This window comes from Salvia miltiorrhiza, chromosome 1 (genome assembly GCF_028751815.1).
Source record: "Salvia miltiorrhiza cultivar Shanhuang (shh) chromosome 1, IMPLAD_Smil_shh, whole genome shotgun sequence".
NCBI classification, from domain to species: domain Eukaryota; kingdom Viridiplantae; phylum Streptophyta; class Magnoliopsida; order Lamiales; family Lamiaceae; genus Salvia; species Salvia miltiorrhiza.
Window position 1 is genome coordinate 46,149,355 of NC_080387.1, and position 26,366 is coordinate 46,175,720.

General features: G+C 32.9%; 2 protein-coding genes across 3 annotated transcripts; both read left to right on the forward strand.

The window, feature by feature from the left end:
• Positions 1-3,262: 3,262 nt before the first annotated feature.
• LOC131008863 (rhodanese-like domain-containing protein 6) lies at positions 3,263-6,205 on the forward strand. The gene is made up of 7 exons (XM_057935963.1): positions 3,263-3,319; positions 3,473-3,578; positions 3,687-3,882; positions 4,518-4,599; positions 5,485-5,567; positions 5,788-5,920; positions 6,017-6,205. Exons 1-7 carry the CDS (start codon positions 3,263-3,265, stop codon positions 6,203-6,205), a joined length of 846 nt encoding a protein of 281 aa, XP_057791946.1.
• A 5,279-nt stretch (positions 6,206-11,484) lies between these two features.
• On the forward strand, positions 11,485-15,070 carry LOC130986629 (putative transcription factor bHLH041). 2 transcript variants are annotated; one of them, XM_057910091.1, is made up of 8 exons: positions 11,485-11,775; positions 11,852-11,962; positions 12,043-12,148; positions 12,235-12,249; positions 12,330-12,395; positions 12,463-13,074; positions 13,152-13,541; positions 14,798-15,070. In XM_057910091.1, the coding sequence occupies exons 1-8, from the start codon at positions 11,660-11,662 to the stop codon at positions 14,867-14,869; spliced, it is 1,488 nt and encodes a 495-aa protein (XP_057766074.1). In that variant the 5' UTR covers positions 11,485-11,659; the 3' UTR covers positions 14,870-15,070. The 2 variants fall into 2 exon arrangements, with proteins under 2 accessions (XP_057766074.1, XP_057766083.1); XM_057910100.1 differs by lacking the exon at positions 12,235-12,249 and having other exon boundaries at positions 11,486-11,775.
• The last annotated feature ends 11,296 nt before the right edge of the window (positions 15,071-26,366 follow it).

Sequence of the window (26,366 nt, forward strand, 5' to 3'; positions counted from 1 at the left end):
CGTGGATCTAATGGATCTGGGTTTGGATCTTATTTTTTTGGATCCAATGGATCTGGACCTAAGTAAGAAAACTCGGATCTGGATCTGAACCAAGCAGGATCCGGCCAGATCCGGCCCACTGCCATCCCTATATACTCACGGGCAGAATTTTTTATACTCACGGGCAGAAAGAGCGTGTGCGTTTTACGCATAATTAATATTATTTTCTTTGATAATATAAAAAAATATAAATGTAATTTATTATATTTAATTTTCAATTAACAATTTGGTCTATTTAAATCTATTATCTCTTACACTATTTTTTTTAGAAAATTTATTAGTTCATTACTTCTACCAAATACTCCCTCTGTCCCAGCTGAAATGTCCTGCTTTCCTTTTTGGGTTGTCCCACTTGAAATGTCTTGTTTCCTTTTTTGGCAATACACTCTCTCTCTATACTTAATATTTAAATAATTTCCACCAACCCACTTTCTCTACTTTATACACATATCTTAATCTCCGTGCCGAAAAGAAACAGGACATTTAAGCTGGGACGGAGGGAGTATAATTTATTGAATAAATATATTTATTATAAGCCTCATCAATAGCGCACACACACACACACACACATATATATATATATATATCATATAGATTGAATGTAATATCTAATGAATTAATGTATTTCTATAAATATATAACATGTAAAATAACCTTATAATGAAATATGTAATAGGGGTAAAATAGATAATCCATATGTTATACCTAACGCTCGTTTTCTATTAGTATAGATAGAGATATAGATTAATACAATTAATATCAATTTTAAATTTATTTTGGATTTAAGTATGCACATGAAATGCACGCGATTGTGCTTAATTGCATTAAGAATGCACCTCAATTGCCGTGTTTCATTTTGTTCTCCATGCGCTTGTTTTGTTTGTTTTTTTGTTAGGGTTAAGTGCGCAAATAAATACGTGAACTTTATTCAATTTTTAGTTTCCTACCTGATCTATTTTTTTGTTAAAAAATATATAAATTTTAAATATTTTGAAATTTGACATGAGTTTAAAAGTTTATTGGTTAATAATTTGATTGTTTGAAGTACAATGGGCAAATGGACAATCAAATTTTCTGTTGGAAACCTCTTGATGATAGTTTGGGTTTTTTTTATCACAAAAAATGATCGAAAATAAGAAAAAAAAATATAAAGTTTTATAACATCAATTTTCATGCCATTTTTCGACAACTATCGCACTACTACAAAAGTTTACATACATAACAGTGAATAGATAACGGTTTCTTTCAAAAACCGTTATGTATGAGCGCACTTTTAGGAATAGATAACGGTTTTGGAAAAATCCGTTATCTATGTAATGTTGTCTATATGCATAGATAACGGTTTGAACAAATGCGTTATGTTTTTGCGTTATCTATTAGTTGCATACATAACGGTATTACAAAACCGTTGTGCCACCGTTATCTATGACCATCTTTTATAATGGTTTATTCATAACGTTAAAGAACCGTTATGTATAAGAGTCATTTACAACGGTTTTTGAACCGTTATGTATGAGCGTCTATAAAAATTGTTATGTATAATTTTTTTTTATTAATTTTTTAAAAATTATATTATATTATATTATATTAAAAATAACAAATAAATTGTTTATCCTAAAATTTGAATTTATTCCTAGATATAGATTTCAAAAAATAAAAAAATCATAACATTTTTTTTGTTTTATCATTAAGTAACACTTATATAAAATATAAATTAGAAATCTAAATACCAAAAATTGAATATTAAAAGTGAAAAAAGAGAAAAAAGAAAAAAGAAAAAAAAGGAATAGATTTTATTTAGAAAATTTAGAAATTAACCCCAAAACTACCAGCCCTAGTTCGTCCTCTCTCCCTGTCTCCTCCCTGTCTCTCGACTCTCTCTCTCCCCTCTCGACTCCGCCGCCGGCGCCGCTGCCCCACGCCGGCCCGTCGCCGCCCACCCTCGCTGCTGCCCCGCGCCCTAGTTCTTCTCTGTTCGATTGGTCGAGCCCTAGTTCTTCTCTGTTCGGTACAACGCAGCCGTCGCCATCTCAGGGAGACCGGCGAGCTACGTGACCTAGAGCCCGCCCATCGTTGCTGGTGGTCCGAGGATCGGCGAGCCGATGGTGTTCTACGGCCGGTTCTCTTCTCAACTCCACATAATCGAGGCAGGAAAGGGGGAAAGCCCTAATTCTCCGATTTGCAATCGAGAGCGGATGAGGTTGATAATTCTCCTACCTAAAGCCCTTCTCCCTCTCTCTACCTCCTCTCTGTGCCGCCTTTGTCTCCGGCAAGCAGCCGCTAGCCGCCACCTTCTCCAGCCTGGCGTCGCCCCCCCATCCCCATCACCTCTCTTTCGCTTCCACCACCACGGTATACTCTCTCTCTCTCTCCATTTTCTATATGTATTTCTATCTTTGCGTAATTTTTGAATTTGGGCAGAGCAACCTCCGTCGTCGGCTCAGCGCCCACCACCGCTCCAATCGCACCACCACTGCCCCTGGCCTCTGACTCCGACAACAGTCGCCCTCATTCTTCAGGTAACAACTAAATGAAATTGAAGAGTGCATAAGGTAGCAAATTTTAGGGCATTTTGGACTCGAATTTTAGGGATTTATGGCTTGAATTTTCGCTAGTTTTTTTTTCTTGTTTCAGTTCATCTCATCTTTTTGTTCTTGGTTATTCTGAATTGAGAATATTGAACACTGCTTTCTGAAAAGAAGTATGTGAATGTTGCTTTGTTTTCTTGTTTCAGTTAATCTCATCAATGAATTGGGTGTTTGTTGTTACTTCTAGTTACTTATTCGAAACTCTTTGCACAGCTAACTGTTTGATAATCAAAAGGCAATTATGCTTGTTTCTTTCCCCTTTATTTGACATTGATTGTAAGCTTCATATAGCTGAAAAGTTACTCTTAGGTCCTTACAGTGGGAGCTCTACACCAGGCTGATTCTGATGCTTTGAAGGGAGAGGCATCTGGATAGATGTTGGCTGTGTGCTTGTAGCATCTCTTATAATTTTTGTGTCCTTGTTCTCATTTTGGACGATTTTCAGGACGTATCAGTGTTTCATACTTATCATTTATCTCTGAATGTATATTTCTACCTTTATTTGTGTTATAAGATAAATTGTTTTTCTATCATCAGACTCTTGTAATCTGTTTCATTGTTATGGATTAAATTGTATCCGGATAGTCAAGGTTGGCCTCAACTTAATTCGCCTGATATTATTTATTTGAATGAGGATGAGTCATGAGCATGTTGTTGCAGCAGGTCCCACTATAGGGACTTCAAAGGCAAAAGTATGAACTGGTTGGGTCTTTCTGTTTCTAGACAGTAGTAAACTTCCTAGGTTGTTCCGTGTTTCACTATATCTAAATCAATTGGGATTGCAGAAGGCATCTGCTTTCGTTCCCTCACATTCAAGCTGAAACAGGCTATCATACTGTCCATAGGAATTGGTGACGTTAAGCTCTCATCCCTTGTTGAAGTCTCCGGAGATTTCAAATGCTGGGAGACATCTCTCGGCAGCTGAATTTCACTCTGTTCTTCAGAATGCTGGTATTCTCTCTTTATTGGTTTGTGTACTTTGAGCTTTCATTTATTGTTGACATTATACTGCTCTTGTTGCCAAGTCTTCTACTATTGAATTTCTTGTTATTTTCCCAGGTGAATGTCAAGAGTTAAGTAGTGGCTCCAACAAGGAACTGATACTGTTAGATGCAAGAAACTTGTACGAGACGAGAATAGGCAAGTTTCATGCTCCAGATATCAAAACATTGGATCCAGCGATCAGGCAGTATAGTGACTTGCCCTCATGGATTGATGACAATTCCGAGCAATTGCGGGGGAATAATATCCTTATGTGAGTACTTGTGCTGTACCAGTAATGTACTAGATTCTAGCTCTTTGATTCCAGTTGAGCAGATGTCAGTTGTGGTTTCTACTTTTAAGCTTCTTTGACATTGTTGCCTGCTTTACCTTCCAGTGTATCTCTACATACACTGTATCCTTGTCTTTTCTAACTAACTGCATGGTGCATGTCCATCTTGCTGTTGCTGAGTAGATGGTTTTGCAGCTATCAGTAAGGGTGCGGTCACTTGGGTTGTAAATTTATCACAAGAAAATGAGGGATAAAAAACATTCTCCCTTTAAATCCTTCCTTTCCTTTCCCTCATTTTCTATAAAAAGAATTTCACCCTTTCTTATCCTCAGTATGATTAACTTCTCATTGATGGTACTTGGCTAATATATTTTATGATCTTTTACCACCATATTAATCTCTATGGTTTGGAATATCAGGAGTATCATTCATTGTTGTCTTCTAGTTAGCCTTTTGTACGACTCCCTGATCTCCTTGTGTGTATCCTCGTAATTGCACTGAACTGCTGTGAATCTGTGATTATGGGGTATTTCAATTTTTTGCTACGTCATGATCCTCGATTATATTGGCAAACTCATTTTTGAGGATCTCGATTGTTTGTTTATTGGCATTTAAAGGTACTGTACTGGAGGAATTAGATGTGAGATGGCATCAGCCTATATCAGATCTAAAGGTGCTGGTTTTGAAAATGTTTTTCAGGTGAGCTCCTCTGAGTAGGAAATGCAGCTACTTATATTTGACCCGTTCTTTTCTGTTTTGTGTTGACTTTCCTTAATTACCATCATAGCAAGAAAAAGTAGTACTAGCTCCAATTGAAGAAACCACCAGTTTTGAATTGGATAAAGTGAATTTATCTTTTTATTCTCTTATACATATCATGATAATACATTGCATTATTAAACTGATCTGTTAATTGCTTGGGCACTAGCACTTGAGTTCATACACTAGAAGAATGACAACAGGAATTACCTTTTTTGAGAAGCTAAATGGGCACTTTTGGTTTCCACAATATTGAATAAATCGAAAATGGCCCATTTGGATTTATAAGTTATGCACCAGAATTACCTATGTCTAGTTACCTTGTAGAAAAGTCTTCTTGTCCTTTGCCATGGTGCAACAGCTTTTTGTTGTTGAGGAAGCTCTTGCATTATCTGGCATCATGAGGAAGATGAAGTATTATGTGTAAGCTTTATATGCCGGGAGCATTGCCCACATTGCATTTAGTAGAAAATCAATTCCAGAAACGAATTTTCCTGTAAACCCATATAACGAGATTATCTACCGTTTTTTGTCATTTGAGGTACAAAGCTAATTTGGATAAGTCAATTTTGTTTGATAAAATATCAATATCGTACATTTTCAAGACATTTTATTATATTGCCTTAAAGTTTTTGGTTGGTTTTCCTTGGTAATGGGAACTTCTAGTGCTTACATGGCTGCTGTTGGTTATGTTGTTTGTGTTATCCTTCCTGTGTAAGCCTGATTGTGAGAATACTAAATCAAATTTTCCCTGAGGGATGAAAATCATGAAACTATGTTAGGATCAAGAATGCTGATGTTACTCATGGTGTGACTGTTTTTCAGTTATATGGTGGAATCCAAAGATATATGGAACAATTCCCAGATGGAGGCTTCTTCAAAGGAAAAAATTTTGTTTTTGACCATCGGTACGCTTTCATATATCTAATTTACTTCCATTTAGCATGATTTTTTTGTTGCCTTTCGTATTTCTGCATTGCACAGCTTGGGAAGATCATGTCAGTTTTATCTGCAAATACTGCTATTTTTTGCAGGATTCAACAGATTTAGTCTGGTTTAGGCAACATATGACTGTCCGTTAAGACATCAATTTGATTACAAGGTACTCTTATGGATTTCTGCTTTCAGGGTTTCTGTTGGGAGCTTAGATCCTATTGTGTTGGGAACTTGCCTCCTCTGTGGCGTGTCATTTGATAACTACACTTCACGTTGCCGGTGTACTCACTGTAGGATGCTTGTGTTAGTCTGTGATCATTGTCGGGTATGTTCCACTCACATTGTAACTGTGTATTTCGTTGCTTTCAAATACTTTTGCTTAAGGAGGATCTAATTTAAAGTTTGCAACTAATATTTGCAGGAAATAAATCGGTCTTATGTTTGTGAATTGTGCCAGAAAGATGGCAAGCCTGTTAAATCCATTTGCTCTATGTCGGGAGAAGTACCAGAAACAGCATATGATAATCAGAGTCTCGAGATTGATCAAGCCTCGTCTCTTCTATCTTCGAGTGAAGGTAAGGTTAAAGGTTTTATTCTTGACATCCTTTAGCTGGTATATACTCTATCCTGTTCAAAAAAAATCTCACTTTACATGTTTACAAATTACTTTAATGGAGATAAATGGGAAATTAAGAAAAGAAAAAAAAGTTTGGTAGAAATTGTATAACTACACTTGTTTGCCAAAAAAAGAAAGAAAGCAAGACTTCTTTGAGACTACTTGTTTTAAATAGTAGGGAGTACTGAATAAGACATATCTAGGGTTGCTTCTCATTTTTTTGCTAACTCCTGTCCTGTATGCAATCTGGTTAGCTGAGCTATGTGTCTGTACGCAGTTAGGATATACCCATCTCTGATCTCTTTGCCTTTCTGCTTTCTGTAACATTTGCTGCATATACTCTAGTTTTTGCTTGATGTTCTCTGTTAATTCTAAGGAGCTTATTAAGAAGTATTTTGGCTGAACTGTTCACTAGACCCTTAGTTTTTTTCAGTTTTATGAAGCCCCTGAACTTTTACATTTTGTTTTAGCAACATAAACTTTAAAATTCAGGGCAAGAAACTGATTTTGCCTTGGTTTTGCTGTTGCAATTTTGGATCTTGTAAAGGAAATCTAATTGCTGCTGCTGCTTGAAGTTGCAGGGAACGGGGAGTCATGAATGACACTTTGAAAGAAATGTTTTCTTGCCTTTACCGTCTAATGTGATTCATGATGTAGTGTGAAACAAAAGTCAACATATTGTTTGTTATCTTTTTCTTGTCCAGTTTTCTTTTATTTCACATATTTTATTTGGATTATTTTTCTATTGGCAGGTTGAGCTTGTGTGTCGGGTTCTCTCCTAAGTTAGTTGCTGCAAATTCATCATAGTAGGTCAACTAGTTCATGAGGACTTGGTGCTAGAACACATAATATGATAGATTTTTGTTTTAGCTATAAGATAGTTGGTACTTTCAATTTTGAATCGAAATATGCAATGATCATATGTACTTGATACTTGGTTCATTTGGATGGTAATGTATGAATATTTTGGATGATATATAATATTGTTATTGGTGATTTTATCATTTTGTTGTTTTAAAGTTATTTATTTATTTCTTGAGATAAATAACATAAAAATCGAGAAAAAATATTAAATATGCTAGTTGTAGTTGAAATACATAACAGTATAAAAAGTACAAAAAAAATCGTTATGTATTTCTATCAAAGATAACGGTAAAAACCGTTATAAAAAGTAAAAAAAACTGTTAACTATGATAGAAAAAAAACAAAAAAAATACAAAACATAACGGAAAAATCCTCATACATAACGGTAATAAATCGTTATGTATAAGCATTATAGATAACGGTTTCATACCGTTATGTATAGAAAAAAAACTGTTAACTATGATAGGAAAAAAAACAAAAAAATACAAAACATAACGAAAAAATCCTCATACATAACGGTATAAACCGTTATGTATAATCATTATAGATAACGGTTTCATACCGTTATGTATAGAAAAAAAACTGTTAACTATGATAGGAAAAAAAACAAAAAAAATACAAAACATAACGGAAAAATCCTCATACATAACGGTATAAACCGTTATGTATAATCATTATAGATAACGGTTTCATACCGTTATGTATGAGCGTCTCGTACCGTTATCTATTCTCACATACATAACGGTTTTTAAACCGTTGTCTATGATACGTATCATAGATAACACTACTATACACAACAGTTTTTTTGCTCATAGATAACGGATAAAATCCGTTATCTATGAGCGTTTTTCTAGTAGTGTCGGTGACCAAAATCCAACAATGTAAATATCATTAGAAAGATAACTTCAAAAGGCTCAGACTATGTTGAATAGGTACGGAGGTGCAGATGCGAGGGCGATACGATACGGGTTTTTAAAAATTATAGGGTGCGATTCGGCAAGGATACATCTAATTATTAAAATTTTATGATATATAATGCTTATAAAATATATACAATTTAAATTTTCTTAACTTAATTATATGTATTTTACATTTTATTTTACCCAAAAGTTAAGCATTTTCAATTATATAAGTTAATTGAGCAACAATATAATGATTCAAATATTATTAGTCCAATATATAAGTCATAACTGAAAATAAAATTATCAAAATAACCTTGTGTAGGCCTTTCGTGCACGAGATACGTGAATTTCGCCTATGGAATTTGCAAATCCAGTTTATTTTTATAAATTGTTTTAAAAGATACGCCAGGTGGCGAATCGATTGCGAATCCGACGAGAATCCGAGAGAATCGCACCCTAAAAGAATCCGATTCGCCGTTGTAGTGGATAAAATCCGACTGACCAGAGGTCAGCGAAATCATCGCCAGAGGAATCGACGAATTCTCTGCTTGGGGCGATTTCCCTGCTCGCCGCGAATTCTCTGCTCGGGGCGACTTCCCTGCTCGCCGCGATTCCTCTGGCGCCTCGCCAGAGGAATCAGCGAAGTCCTCGCCAGAGGAATCAGCGAAGTCCTCGCCAGAGGATTCAGCGAAAGCCTCGCCAAAGGAATCAGCGAAATCCTCACCAGAGGAATCAGCAAAATGATCCTTCTGCTCTGGCAGAGGCGTGATCCCTCTGCTCTGGCAGCAACATGATCCCTCTGCTCTGGCAGAGGCGCGATCCTTCTGCTCTGGCAGCGACATGATCCCTCTGCTCGGGCAGAGGCGGGATCCCTCTGCTTTGGCAGCGACGCGATCCCTCTGCTCTGGCACAGGCGCGATCCATCTGCTTTAGTAGCAGTGCCATAGTAAATATCTCAACACGAAAGTACACAAACTGGATTATAAGCTTACGAAAACCTAGTCAAACATGGGTGACTAGGTCAAACGAAAGTCGCGGAAGATCGTGTCCTGGAAAATCGGAACCGCTAGGGTTTCAAAGAACATTCCAACAAACCCTAACCCTAGTCGCCTCCTTGCCGGTCCATAACCTATAAATACTACTTCATTAACACCTGGGGGGACGCCGTCATTAACATTCATACTGATACTTACGATCATTCGCATTTCAACACATTCTCTAGCACTATTCTGCCTCCACACTCCCAGCCTTAGGTTTTCCGGTGATTAGATCAACCGGGACGACCCAACGGCCCTCGTTCATTGTTCAATCGCCTTCAACTCCGTCGACCAAATCGATCCGATTCACTATTTCATTTACTTTCAATTGCTTTTAATACGATTTTTTACTATTGTTTACTGACTTGAGCGTCGGAGGCCCTTCCATCGACACCCCCACCGGTGCTCTTCAGAGGGCTCTAACGTTACTTGTGGTCTCAGGTTGCTAGTGCCCGTCGATCCTGACGTGACTGACGTCACTTCCGTGATTGTTGGATTCATCCCCCACGGCCGTACATGCTAATTTTTGAAGAATCCGTGCATCATAGGGCTCAGATCAATTTTAAAAAAAATATATGTATTTCTTTACCTAAAAAATAGATTTTGTTAAAAATAAAAATTTGGATATAATTCATATATTTATAGGCAATTAACACTTCTTTTACTTTTTATAATAGCAGAATATGTGAAATACAAAACATTCTTTTACTATAATTTTCCATCTTAGATTTTACATGTACTCGTGGAACGCATTTGATTGTATATAGATGGATGTGCCTTTGCAATAAAAATATTTTTTGCTAAAAAATATTTTACTAACTAATTTTGACATTTTTGATAGCAGTAGTATAAGTTAATCTATTAGCTATTATAAAAGTGCCTTATTTTATAAAATTTAATTTACCTATTATATCCCTTATATATATAATTATAGATTAATTGTGTAATTTAATACTATCTTACACATATAATAAATCTAAAATATATCATATTTTTGTTTTATATTTTAATAATGATTTAAGTAGTAGATCCATTAGAACTTTTCATTTTATTATGTAAAATCAACTATTTAGAATTACAATAAAAAGGAGTTATTTAATAGTTTATTAGAAGTTGAATTTTGCTAAGATCCTTGGAATTAAAATTTAATTATGTAAAAATGATAAATAAACATGAATTTGGTATCAATCTTCTTTTTTGTCGTTTTTTTCCAATGATGGAAAAAATTAGATGATGCTTAATTAATTAATTTTTTATATTAAAAATAGATGCGTTTTTTTTTTCAATTTTATGAGTTTTATTTATAATTTTCAAAAAATATCCAATATATAATTCATTAAAAGTATATTAAAATGATAAATATTACTAGAAAATAAAATAAAATATAAAGTTACACTCACAAAAAAATATTTATTAAAATAATTTCTTTTTATGTGCGAATGCAAGTCACCTCTATTAGTGATCTTAAAAATGACCTTGTAATTAAGAGACATTCAAAAAATAATTGGTCTCACGCTAAGACTTAGTGTATATATTTATTAAAATAATTCCTCGAAATGTATATAACTGACTATGTAATTAATACATGAAACTTTGTAAATACAAGAATATGTTATTTAACCATTTAACTCATCAATTACTTTTAATTTCAAAAAAAAAAACTCATCAGTTACTTTTCATCCGAACCCCAAAATGTCGAGTGAATCAAATTAATGATTTACAGTTTAAATTTTTTGACGACAAAGTTGACCAAACTAATCTTGGAATCCAATCTCTGCTAATCCAGTATAAAAAATCAATAAAGAACTAATTAATCTCAAAACACAACAAATTTGATCAAATAGAAGATTGTAGTATTTTGGTGGTCAACCTCATATATGGGAGCTTGATCCGAAACACATCTATATATATTTAAGATTCTTTGTAGTTAATTTGTGACACATCTCCTATTACATTTATGGATGAACCATATGTAGCACTTCTAAACATTTAGAATCTAGGTTTATATAAAGACAATATATACACCCTTAAATTGGGAGATCGATGTCAATTATTCACAAATGCCATAGAAGATCGATATTGTACAAATTAACAATAGGGGATCTAAGCTGGTATGGAAAATGGCTATGAATATTTAGAAAAACACATGCAAACACTAACTTGTATTAAATCATTTTTTCCATAAGTTGCAAATTTTATATTAATAGAGCAAAAAAGAAGAAGAAGAAGAAGAAGAAGAAAGAATAGGACCACTGTGGCATCCTACCTTGAAACAATTCAAAAAATGGACTTTGACCAATACTTTTCTCCTCTTCCCCCTTTCTTCTTCATTCCAAATCTACCCCCACCTCTCCAATACTTTTCATGCTCTGCTTCCTTTTCATTGCTGAATAATATAATCACAAACTTTTCTCATTACTTTTTTTAGTGATTCATCTTCACACCTGAGTTGATTAGATTAATTTAAAATTGGACAGCATTAAAACCATCCTCACCACACCACCAACCCCATCACATACTTTTCAAATCTTCCCTCCATTAATCCCACTCATCATCCATCACCTCTGGTCTACTAGTATGCATACTTGTACTTCTCTTTCCATGGATGAATGTATCTAGAATTCTGTCTTCCTAATTAAGCAGCTATGGACTCCATTTTTCACCTTGAGAATGGTGATCGCGCCGCCTTCCTCAAGCAAATGATGCAAGCTTTTGGGTGTGTCTACATCTGCCTCAGGTGTTATGTACCTCCACCATACAAGTGAGTAGTCAGTCTTTCTCTTGGAGTTAATTTTTTGTGAGTGCATGCATAAACATGTATGTAGCTATGTCTGCAGCTGTTTGAAGGGGTTGGATGGAATCTTCCATGAAACAAGCACATCGCATGGAAGCCTTGCTAGGCGCCTTTTTCATGTATATCGAGAATCATCCACCTATCCCGATTCCGGGTATATACTTTTTTTTAATAATCAAATATGACATTAATGTTTAATTTGTTGAGTTAATTTAATTTGATGATCATCATCAGGCTAATCCCGGGGATTGCTTTCGCGAGCAGTAATCCCTACATGAAGCTACAATCGCATGAATTTCACGGCCTAGTTTCCAGTGATTTCCAGCTTCAGTTCTACCAAGTTAGTCTTTTCTCTTCATACATTATAAATTAATTAAGAAGAACAAAAATTAATCCATACTATTGCCTTTTCGTTGATTAATCCAGGAAGCAGGAATTAAGGTTTGTTCTTCTTCATCATTATAAATCGGTAGCATTATTTACAAGGAATTAATCATTTTGAACATCTATATATATCATAGACGATTGTTCTCATGGGATGCGCCACCGGAGAAATTGAGCTTGGAATGTCGTCAGATAATCCTCAGGTAATTGTTGATTATATTATAAGATCAAAACAACATTAACGAACATTATGAAATGAATTAATTTCAGGTAGACGTGGAAACGGAGATGAAAAACTTAATCCGAATCCATTTCCCTCATCACAAGGATCCAAATCAACCACCTTCATCTTCTTCTTCATCTCTGCTGTCACTCTCAGTCGACAGCCCCGAGTACCCGCCTTATCTCTTCAACATTCCCACCACCACCACCACCGCCGCCGCTGCCTTCCTCCCACAACAAACCCTCATCTCCTCTTCATCAATTCCCCCGCACGACCAAACCATACAGATCCTCAGCCAATTCCGGAACGCGCAGTTCCCCTCAATCGAGAGCGAAGACGCCGCAATGACGAAAGCCATTCTAGCCGTGCTCTCCTCTCCTTCAACCTCCTCTACCTCTCAGCACAAACACATTCCCACCGCATTCAGAAGGTACCAAGCCAACTTGGCGCCGCGGTTCGCCTCCACGCCTCAGAACCATAGCAGGTTCAAAAGAGCCGTTTCGTTTTTCAGAAAGCTGAGCCTCAGAAGCAGACATGAAATTCAAGGAAACCAGCCCACCGCTACGCAGCTGCACCACATGATCTCCGAGAGAAAGCGCCGCGAGAAGCTCAACGACAGCTTCCAGATACTCAGATCCTTCCTCCCTCCTGGATCCAAGGTACCTAATCCACATGCATTATCGATCTTCCAATAAAATAATCCTTTGAAATCTCATGAGTCGTTATCTTGATACAGAAGGATAAGGCGTCTGTGCTGAGCAGCACCACCGAGTATCTGAGCTCGTTGAAGTCCCAGGTGGCGGAGCTGGCCAAGCGGAATCTGCTTCTTGAATCGCAGATTAACTCCATACAGAAATCAGAAAGTGGCGCAGACGAAGCGGGGAGTTCTTCGTCCGGCGGCGGAAGGATTAGTGTGGAGATCGCGCAGGTTTCACTGTCGTCGTCGGAAGCAAGATTCCTGGACTTGAGAGTGAGAGGAGAATATTCTAGCTTGTTGGATTTGGTTGCTAGGCTGGTTGAGTTCTTGAGAGGGCAGCGCAGTGTGAGTTTGAGGTCGGTGGAATCGAATACGAGGATGTTGGGATCAGTTGCAGTTCACGCCGTCATCATGAGACTCGGAGTTGAGGTAACAATTAATTCATTCTGCACCTATATATATACTCATTCATGCCTGCATGCTTTCGACTATTTATATATACCTACTCAAAATGTAAGTTTTTTAGAACCAATACTCAAATTGTATTTGGTTACTCAACATGCATGTAAGAGCTACTCTTTGTCCCATCTATACTATATTAAAAAAAAAAAAATTAGAACCAATACTCAAATTGTACTCTTTGTCCCATCTATATACTATACTAAAAAAAGGATCGGAGTTCTCAATTTCAAATTGATTTTAAATCAATTTGAAATTTGAAAATATTTTTAATACGAAGGTTAGGAATAATAAATAAAATACATGCCTATGCTCAATCTATCTATATATATATATATATATATATATATATATATATATATATATATATAATAGCAAAATAAATACTATCCTACATGGCGTTGTATAATCACTCTATTTTAATTTTCTTCAATTTTCATTCATTCTTATTTTTTTTTCTAAATTATTAATCAATTTCCATATCTAAAAGATATATATATATATATATATATCAGGTGTATTGAGCATAAAATAAAATCCATGCAGGTTAATTAAATTGAGAAAGCTAATTAAAGTTAATTCAAATAAAATATATCTAACTAATTAAAGTTAATTTTTATTATATTTATAAATATGATATTGAGTTGATATCAATTTTATATAAATTTAGAAATATAAAAATATTTCTCGTGCATTGCACGGGGTGCAAATGCTAGTATATAAGAATCTATCACTTTTTTCAATTTCGTCCATTTCATATAAATATATCACGTTTATTTTGGAACATAATCTAATTTTTTCTTTTTAACCACAATCACTTATACATGACAGCACACTCAATTCAACCATAACCATTTATTTTTACATGGTGAGATCTTTTTTTCACTTAATACATAACCTACTAAATATTTCTTAAAACTCGTGTTGTCCCCCCCCAAGTAATACATTCTTATGGGATGGAGAGAGTATTATTTTAATGTTTAAAAATGTATATATGTCACATGACTTTTTTTTATATGTACCTTCGTTTAAGATGTAAATCATCCATATATATTAATTGTATTAGTGTGAAAAATATATATATGCTTTAATTACGAAGTTACCCGGAAATGAATCTCAATTTGTCCCATGCATAATTAGTTATTGAATTTGATGATGTATTGAACTCCACACACACACTATATATATGTGTGTGTGATTGTTGATTGATTTAGTTTTGTGTGCAGGGAGATGATGAATTTGACGAGTCTGGTTTCCGAGAAGCTGTGAAAAGAGTTGTCGAAGACCAACATAATTGACATTTTAGACCACTCGTGTCTCTTCCATCACTTGTTATATATATATGGACCACTTGCGCCACCGTTTCTTTCTTCCCAATTTTAACCCAATTTAAATCATTACTTTTCCCCAATTTTGGTACCTACCTCCAATTAATCCCATCACTGTATATTTACAAATTGTATTTTACGGTTTTATAAAGAAATTGCAAATTTTGAGTCCCTTTTCATGTGTTGAATTCTTCTACAAATCACAGTCTACCAACTTCAAGAAATATATATGCATTTCTGCAGCTTACTGTAAAGGATGAAAATTTATTATGCGCAAGTAACTATTCAATTAATTTCAACATGACAAAAAAAAAATGTGCATCCGTTCTAATTAAGTTAATTCGATTAGAATTCTTCAATTCCTAAATAAAGTTTATTAATTTTTAGTTAAAGATTAGTAATTATATTTAAAATTGTGTTAATAGGCAAAAATGTCCTATTTCAACTAAGCTGGATGCATCGTGTATTTGAATGTACGGAAAAAATGCATCTTACAACATTTAGGGGGGATATATATATCTATTTGTATTATCATAAGTCAAATATAAAATTAACACTTCAAACATATTTCAAGATCGATTTCAAAGTGCCAAGTTGGCCAGCAGTTTTAGGTGCGACATCCTTGTCGGCCTAAACGACATCAATTTGAATTTTATTTTATTGAATAAATTATTAAAAAAATATAAACACTACAAAAAATATTTTTATTAGTGACATGAGACTTGATCATAAAAATTAGTGGCATTTGAAAGTGTAATTATTAGTGATTAGCTACATCATCAATGTCACTAATTTTTATGACATACATAATAACTACCACACCTCATGTCACTAGTAGAAAAAAAAATATGGTAAAATTGTATCAGGGTACGTAATCTAAATTCAAAAATTTTGACTTCAAACATTAACTGCTGTAGTACTGGTGTAGGCTCAACTCAACACACATATAAGTGATGTGTTGTATAGAATTAAGCAGAGAATCTGAAATGATTAGAAATCACACACTTTTCATTTTTAAATATTTTTTAATTTTATTTTTCAAACAAGTCATGCAAATAAAATGTCAATATTTTGGCGACGTGTAATGTCTGATTTTGCCATACATCTTGGTGCTAGGAAGGATATGCCTACACATGAATTGGCGCAGCGCAGTACCAGAACTTGGCCTCTCGATAAATTTGAAAATGTCTTATTTTGTCAAGTATGAGATTACATTAATTATTGATTTATTAGGGATAAACTTGACAACAAGAGATATTATCGAACTAAAACAATATATTTGACCAATTAAATTTGATATGTTCATAAATCCCTTTTCATTTTAATTTCTATACGTGTAATTTCATATATATAGAGAGATGATGAGAAATGAGAATGAAGCTATAATGTTAGATTTTCAAATCATATAGCCCTCATATTTATTTAGAGGGGGCGAAAATTTTATCTATTAATTAAATTCTGTTATTCTTAAAACAACTTATTGAACACTATAATTAATTTATGCACTATTAAAAAATAGCATTCTCACTGTACCCTAATCTTATTACATTATTATTGATATGTTGCCGATTTTGACTGATAGCGTTACTTATATGCAGACCAATTTGGGGTTCACAACCACCCAAAGCAAAGCCACGTACAGTCCAACAAAGACAGGTTGATGATTCCGAAATGGTCAAATGTCAAAACAATATAAAAGCTCTCACCAATTCATGATGAAAGCATTATAATATCGTAACAATTAAAAATGACCTTATTTAATTTTAATTATTTGAGTTTCTTGAACATTTCATCGCCTAACTAGGTGCCCTCTGCAAAAGAAATGTTGTTTTTAACCTAGCGCTTAACATCTTGCAAAAACCATTTCTTTTTCTTTTTTCATATTAATTTCTGTCTCTGTGATTTGCTTGATGTATGTCGAGTAAGAAATTTTGTATTACTACTATTTTTAAGGACTTCAACAAATCTTCTTTTTCACCCAGTTAATTTGACGAATAAATTAATGAATAAAGTATTCAAAAGAATGACCGGATACTATATCTGAATATTTACTCCACTCATTCTTCTAGACGTCGTCATACAACCTCAAAATAATTAATGCTAATAGTACTAGTAGTAACAACAAATTCAAAACATTAAAACTAAAATATGAAGGTGGTGTTAAATTCATAATCCCTCCCTCACACGAAGCATGACCCAATTTCCTTTTTAGTTTGTCCCACGAAGCTTGATCTGTTTTAAAAAATGGCAAAAAATTTGTTCTTTATTCACCTTTTTACTTTTTCACATACCACACTTAACATACAAAATATCAATTTCTTAATTCTCGTGCCAAAAAGAAATGGATCATGCTTCATGGGACGGAGGGAGTAGTAAATACTGAATGATCACCAGTTTGACGTATTATTAGAAACAGTGACGTAGCCAGAAAAAATTATCAGAGGTCCAATTAATAATGTTAAAAGACAATAATTAGAATTTTAAAATAAAGTTAGAAATTAATTAATAGTAGTACTTCTAATACTATCATAATCTTTTATTAATTATGTTACAACAATAAAAAAATCAACTAATGAAGCCAAAGCCGACACAACATATATAGGACATTTGTTATAAAAGCAATCCATCAAAGAAAAATAAAAAATAACGAATTAACAAGGTAAAAACAATAATTTTTTTGTGAAAGCTATATCTATAATAGACCATCAATTAATTATTCATAACTCAATTTAATTCTCTAATATGTCTTAATATTCACATCTTGAAGAATTAAACGCACTTTAATCAATTAATACAATTATAATAATTATAGTAATTATAGAAGCATATAGATCTAATCAAATAAATTAATTTAATTTAATAAAAAATGATATTATAATTATTACTCCCTCCGTCCCGTCGAGCTTGAAGCATTTCGTTTGGGCACGAGAATTAAGGAGCTATTGTTTAGTTATGTAAATATATTTATAAATTTATGATTAAGTAGTTATCTATATAATTAATTATTTTAATTATTTTTTAATATAAAATTTAAATTAATTAAACACTGCCATACCACGCCATCCAATCTCTACCGCTGCCACAGAAGCATCCACCGCCCCTCCCCTCCGGGAACCCTCCACCACCAATCCTCCCCCCACCGCCACACCACCCGACGTACCCAATCCCTACCGCCGCCACAGAAGCATTCACCGCCTAATCACTATTTTTATAGCAACAAAAATCGCAACTAACACAATATAGTTGTAGCAAATAAACAATAATCGAGTATCGTATTCACATGGACTGATAAACGAAATCACTCTAAGTAATTCTAATAAAACTCTAGCAATATTCAGACAATCACAAATATGATGAATGAAATAAAACTAAAATAAAAATAAAGCAAATAAAGCAGGAGAATAAATCAAATAATAAAAGACTCTGACCTTAAGGATGTACGATCGTTAATCAAACACATGCATTCAACATATTGATTCAATTACCAAGTTTAATCCGGCCCTGATGAAAGATCACTATATTATTAATAATCTTCTCTAACGAACAACTATGAAAGTAGATTAATAAACCCCTTGTCGCATTCAAGACTCAAATGAATAAATTAACTCCAAATAGCACACAAAAAATAATTTCCTATAGCCACCTATCACATTCAAGACTCAAGGCAAAACTATATCATGCATTCTTGAATCGGCTGAACAATTATCATATTCAAGACTCAAACTGAACAGCTAGACATGTAAATTATTGATCAGGTAATTCACAAGAAATCAAGTACCATGAATCATGAATCACAAGTTAGAGGGCAAATTGATATCAATAAATTAAAAACACATATTTAATCAACTGTGTAGAAACCCTAGATTCAGATAAATAAACTAGTCAGACATCAGAAAATAAATCAAAAACATAATAAATAAGATAGCAATAAAAATAAATAAAATTGATAAAACCTGGAAAGAAATCTGAATAATAGCTTGAATGTTGAAGTCTTCAATCTTGCAGGAAAAGAAATATAATCTATGAAAGCAAAGTCTAAAATAAAGAAAATATGAAAGAGGTGAAAAGAGGTAGAGAGATGTCTAATAGGTCAGGAAAAAGACCTATATATAGGCACATGAGATAAATACAGTATAGAACTTGAAAATACTGAGAAAATCCGAAAATTTTCGAAAATCCCGTCGAACACTATTCACTGATGCACGACTTTATTGTTTCGGCCATATCTTTCTCGTTCGAACTCCAATTTGCGATCTGTTTGTGCCCACGAACTCGTATCGAGACGATCTACAACTTTCATTAAGACCACTCGTCTAAATTCAACCTCCATATTTCTGTAAAATTCAACAAAGTACAAGCAAGTAATATATTTCACAAGATAAAACAACTTAAGCACAAAACAACTATCCATATTTCTTATAAAATTGACATCATATGAACACTAAAAACCATGGAATAATAAGTGTTATTACCGCCCCTCCCCCTCGAGAATCCTCCACCGATCTCCCCCCCACCGCCACCCCACCCCACCCCACCCCACCCCACCCAATCCCTACCGCCATTGTGGAATTCTCCGCCACCAAGGCAAGCCGCAGCAACCACCACCACAAAACCCCTCAAAACCCATCGCCCCCCCCCCCCCCACACCAAAAATCCAACACCACATAATCCCTCTCTATTGCGACCCTAATTTCGAGATTCACGACCCGCAACCCTTCTAGGGTTTGCAGGAAAAAAATCGCATCGCGGCCTGCAGACATCCCCAGCCACGGAAACTTTTGGCGAGCCTCTTCCCCAGGCAAAATCGCCAATCAGAAAAGAGAAGCACCGCGAATAAAAATAAGGGGTGCAATTTGTTTTGTTAATTAGTATTTCAAATTGCCTATATTTTGCTAAAAAAGAAAACGACTCAAGTTCGATGGGACAACTCAAAAAGAAATACGACTCAAGCTCGGTGGGATGAAGGAAATAATTAATATAAAGATATAATTTGTTGAATTAAATTTTATTAACTAATGAGTAATATATTTAATTTTTAAAATATTAAATATATAATCTATAGAATACCTATTTTTTTCTCAAAATCCTAGTATAGCCCAATGGCCCCGCTCCTTTTGTCCCTGCTTAGCAAGTACTAGCACTTTTATTTATTCAGCTTTCAAAGTCTGTCTTAAAAATGTACGGAACAAAAGTAGTTTGATACTCCTTTTCTCCTGCTCCAAATATCTCATTTTTTTATTTTGGATTGTTCCACTCCAAATGTTTCATTTTCTTTTTTTGGCAATACATTTTCTCTCTATATTTAATATTTAAACAATTTTCATCAACCCACTTTATATACTTTATACACACTTTATCTATTTTATACACGTTTCTTAATCTTCGTGCCCAAAAGAAAGGAGACATTTGGAGCGGAATGGAGGGTGTACTATAATAGACCATGTATTTTTATCTGAACGTCTTATTTTCATTTTTTAAAATAAAAAATTAAGATATAACAAATATATTTACATAATTCATTATTTACATCAAATATAATTGTGTCTCACAAATAATTATCTCTTGTTTATTCATCTATTCTATTTTTTGGATAAATATATTTTTAAAAGAATTACTTTCTCTCTCCTATTTTATTATAAATTATTTATTTTTTTAGTATATGTGTCTATGCCTTGTGGACTACTGAATTGGGACTGATGGAGAATATAGTAGAATAACTTGATGACATGTATATATATAAGATTTTGAATATGAGTCCGTATAATTCTTTATGGAGTCACAATTTGTGCATTCGTCCTCATCCAAGTCCAAGTATTATTAATAAATCTAAATTTTAATAAAGAAAATACTAAATTATTATTACAATTCTAGTTAATACCAATTTCATCGTCTCGCGAAGCTTGAATAAATTTTTTTGGCACGGATTTTAAGAAGTTAAAAGTGAAAAGATAAATAAAAAGAAAATTTATCATATAAAAAAAATGCTCAAACTTTGTGAAACAACTTTAAAAGAAATATTGTTCAAGTTTCGTGAAACAAAGGAAGTAATTAATAATCAATTATTTTGATTTATAATTGCGGCTGTTCGAGCGTGAGATAGGGCATTTTAGAATAGCATTAATATGAGTCTGATAAGTCACCTATATTATTATTCTATATTGCTTCGTGAGGTGCAATTTCATACGGTCCCCTAGGTCCCTTTTAAATGTTCATCATTTTAGGTGACATAAATTTTAAAAAATATTAGATGAGTGTATTATGAATATAAAAAAATAGAGTAAATAAATAAATATTTATGGTGAAATCGTGTTTAAAAGTAGAAAATAAATATTTTTGTAGAACGTATCAATAGCATTCTCACTATATTCTAACCTTACATATATATATATATATAGGGAATGGCTAAAATAAGAGCATTTCTTAAGATATAAAATAAGAATCATTTTCAGCCCTTAGATAATCAAGATTTACGGTTGATTTGTAATGTTGTTGGATGGATTTATGATCCTGAGTTCGAATCTCAAAGGTAGCAAAATTTATTTTTCACAATTCATACATTTATACAGAGTATTCATACGCGTTCTACATAAAATTCATACATTAGAAATTGCTCTTATTTCTTATTTTAAGATGTGCTCTCACGGTAGTCCACCCATATATATATATATATATATATATATATATATATATATATATAGGGGCGCGCTCCAGTGAGACCCCATATTTTTCGTGAAACACTAGGACAATGAATAAGACATATAATACTAATGAACAAAATGTATATCTAATGAACAAGATGTATATACTGATGAAAAATAAAATTTAAAAAATTCGTAATGAATAAGACATATATAGTGATGAACAGAGCCGTATATACTGATGAATAATGCAGTATATACTGATGAATAACAAAATTTAAAATATTCTGCTCCCTCCAGGATTCGAACCCTGCGAAAAAAAATCACCCTCCAGATACAATATCAGCCATAGGATTGATAAAATAAACGCACCAGATCGTGCCCTAGATCTCACTAAAATTAGGGGGTCTCATTGGAGCGGCCCCCTATATATATATATATATAGTCAAGTTCAACAGAAAATTATCTTTTTCGAAAGAATGAACAAATCTATATATTTTACGAACAGATCAACATAATTATTGAACATGCATATTTAGTAAAAGTAGAAAAAAAAAACTCGTCACCATCAGGATTCGAACCCAAGGCAAAATGTTGTTCATGCGGTATATTGATTTGTTCATCAAAATTATAGATCTGTTCGTTTTTATTTCACGAATTCTCTATTATCTAAATATTTAACAGTATTTGTTGAACCTAGAGAGGGAGAGAGAGAGAGAGAGAGAGAGAGTAAGGTTATAGTGAAAATGACTATTTTCGTGAGAAATGAGAATAATGAATAAACCAGTATATAGTGTTGACTGTTGAGTAAGCCGTTTGTAATGCATGAATAGCCGCAAATTCAACTAATTGGTGAAATTTTCGCCCCCTTTAGGATTTGAACTCAAGTTTGAATGGTTATTCATGCACTACCAACAATTTATTTAATCATATATACTTATTTATTCATTTTATTTTAATACATCTCACAGTATATGATCATTCTCATTTACGTGTAAAGTTACTGCATTCGTTGTGCAATTAACTGCATTCGAATTTTTTTAAAATAAAAATAAAAATTGCTCTCTTTAGGATTCGAACTCATATGATGCATTCATCCATTAAGATGATAAATTCACCGTAAATCTTCATGATCTAAGGGTTAAGAATGATTCTTCATTTTCATTTGACCTCTCCCCATATAGGGGAAGGCTAAAATAAGAACGCTTCTTAAAATATAAATTATGAACAATTTTCAGCCCTTAGATCATCAAGATCTACGGTTGATTCATCACCTTGTTGGATAAATTCATGCTCATGAGTTCGAATCCCAAAGGTAGCAAAAAATTATTTTTCGCAATTCGTACCTTTATACAGTTTATTCATGCGCGTTATACATAAAATTTATGCATTTTTACTGGTTCGTAATTCTTAAAATAAGAGTGGTTTATTGAATAACCGCTCCCTATATATATATATATATATATATATACATCATGTTGGAAACTTGAAGTTACCTATCTCTCGACAAACTGAATACACCAAACTATCTATGAAAAAAATAATAGATCACTCTATAACTATTGTAAAAGAGATTCGTTTTATTGTTATAATAATAATAATAATAATAATAATAATAATTATTATTATTATTATTATTATTATTATTATTATTATTATTATTATTATTATTATTATTATTATTATTATTATTATTATAAAATTGTGTGTTTTTATGAATTTTGATTATACCTATAATATCCTTATTTATTTAAATTTAGAAATATAGTTTAGTAGTTTTATATATTGATATAGATAAAATAAATACTTTATATATAAAATTCTTCAAAAATTATTATAAAAAATTATATACTTATATCTATTATTTTAAACCAAGTCTTGACAGTTTTATCGGCATTGTCTGTAATAACCTGTGTGTTAGTTATTAAAAAAGAGGAGAGTTGTGTGTGTGTTGGCTAAGAGGTAAGGGGTTAATGCATAAGACCAAAGATCTTGAATTCGAGTCTTATGTGACACAGCCTTTAAATTTCTTTATTTAATACTGCAAATTTATCTTAAAAAAAAAAAAAAAAAAGAGAGAGAGGAATGCTTACGAAGACAAAACTAAGACGCCCAATCCGACCTATTAAGATTGAGAAAACCCAACAACAATAAAATTGGTCAACATACCTAGACAAGAGTGATATTTGTATTTTCAATGAATTGAAGCTAAGGGGCCGATACTTGATTGTGCCACTTCAATTGTGGTTGACTCTAACATATTAACTATATTTGATCTTGTTATAAAAGTGTATATTTTGTTGAAATTGATAGACAAGTACTTTCAACATTTGGTTGGCCCTCTGCCACATACTCAAACTCAGTAGCTTATTATCTGTAGCTGGCAGAAGTTGATTGGATTTTTGTCATAGAATGCCCTCACTAATTTGTGTTACTATACAAAGGACCAACTATACCTCACCATTGGAATATTAATCCACGTCACAATCTTTATGACTTTTTTCAATTGTATTCAAATTATAGATTGATACTTAATTAATCTTTTAAAGTTTCTATAATTATGTCCAGTGTATTATTTGTGTACCTGAAATCTCATGTGATACACCTACCTAAACTTTGATGCTCAAATTATGTCGAGCTTTAGACTTTACAAAACACACAAATATATTTAAACTTGTGTGATATATAATGATTGAGTTGAACTCGAACAATAATCATAAGTTGTGTATCGAATAATTTGGTTTATTGTCAAGACTATCTAAGAAATAGAGACAAAATATGAAATAAATTAAATGAGTCAAGCTAGAATATTAATTTTTTAATATGAAATAAAACGCGCGCCTACAAAATCAAACTAGTATGTTTTTTTTTCAAAGCATGTCCTCGTCCCAATTGCTTTCTCAAATGAAGGAAATGATGCGACACGAGCTATTAATTCTCAGCTTTATTCAAAGCTTAATAAAATTGCTAAAAGGAATCTAAAACAATAATAATAATAATAATAATAACAAGAAGTCAAGAACAACAATATTATAATACTACCAGATGGTGTAATTCCATATACTTTAATAATAACTAGAATTGGAAGTGTGTACTAATGAAGCATGCATAGAAATAAATAAGAAGAAATGACATTCACTTGGTTCACAAACACTAAAATCTTGTGTTTCCCACAATAGAAAGTCTTTAATTAAAGCTTTTTCAATTAGTACCCACTGTGTAAAAACAATTTCATTAAAGGTTTTTTTTTTTTAAGTCGGAAAGAGACAAGCCCAAATTAAGTTGTTTCACATTATTATAGTAGAAATACTCAAATACACACTACCTGTCGTATTTGGTGGATGTTCCCACTTGGGTGTTTGGATCCTTCCTAATTATTTGGATCCTTCCTAATTATTCTTATTAAATATAAGGAAAAAGAAAAGAGCAAATGTGAGGATGAGGAAGATGTGATTTATGAGGGTAATTTTTTTCTTTTTTCTTTTTTCGCTCTTTTAAGAATAGTAATTCCAGCGTTTAAATTATAGAAAAATTAATACACTCGTTTAGCCTCACAAATTGATCTAAGCACAATATTAATTAATACATGTTCAAAAATCATAAATTGATTTAGTCGCAATTTTAGCATGTTAATCATTTTCAACACCGAAAAATGTAGTTAGCACCTATAAACTTTATGCATACACATATAACTTTAATGACGTAAAAAATTGAGATATTACACATCGTCTAAATGACGTCTTCTTATGTGAAACAAAAATAAAAATTCAATATTAAATGACATTGTCGTGAAATATAAGGGTTTTCCATGTCGGTAAAATTATAAGAGTAGAAATATAATCACACGTAAAATTTGGCTTACATCTGGACTTTCCTGCATTAGAAATCACTAAACCACTAAAATTGTTACTAAGAGCACTCCCAGCAGATCACGTAAATGCATCACTAATTCTAAATTTAGGCTAAAACAATTGAAAATGAGATAAAAAAAATGCATCCAGCAGATCCCCTAAATTGAATGGGGCCCACAAAATTTTTTACACCTACCTAAATTCAATCTTAAATTTACACACACCCTAAATTTATTTTAAGCTTATAATTAGTAGGGGCCACACATAATTATTGTTTTTATGTAAAAAAATAGGAGATCTGGTGTATGCATTTATAAAATCGAGATTCTAAAATTAAATATGGAAGCTTTAGGGAGGAATATAGGAGCATGATTTTGAAATTTCTGCTGGGAGTGCTCTAATGAATGTATGATGTTTGAATAATGTATTAATTGTAGTTTGGGTTAATATTGTCAATAGATCAATTCATGAAATTGAACGAGCTGGAGAACGTTTTTCTGTTAGTCAATTATTAACTGATGATGAAAATTCTTAAGCTTATTAATTAAGATATGTACTTTTCTTCTAAATGATAAATATGTATGTAGATGTCATGATAAAATTATGGATAGAAAATAAACAAAGAAGGAAAACTCATGTGGCCCATAAGACTTAATTTGTGTATAGCTCAAATTGAATTATTTTGTTGGAGGCAAGTGAGATGAATTTATTTTTATTGACGAATAATTAAATCTCACATAATGAGGGGTAAAATCGTCGTAGCTCACTATGTTATTTTCATGAGTTATTCGATCATGATACTCCTATTAGGTTCCATTTTCTTAGATGAAAGCTGCTTTCTTCTTATCTATAAATAAAATTCTTGTGAAAAAGGTTGTTGGTGGGATCCCATTAAGGGAAATTTATGGGCCTTAATATTTTTCCGGTAATTATCTCTGACATTTCTACACAATCTCCTAAAATTCAATTCAATATTGT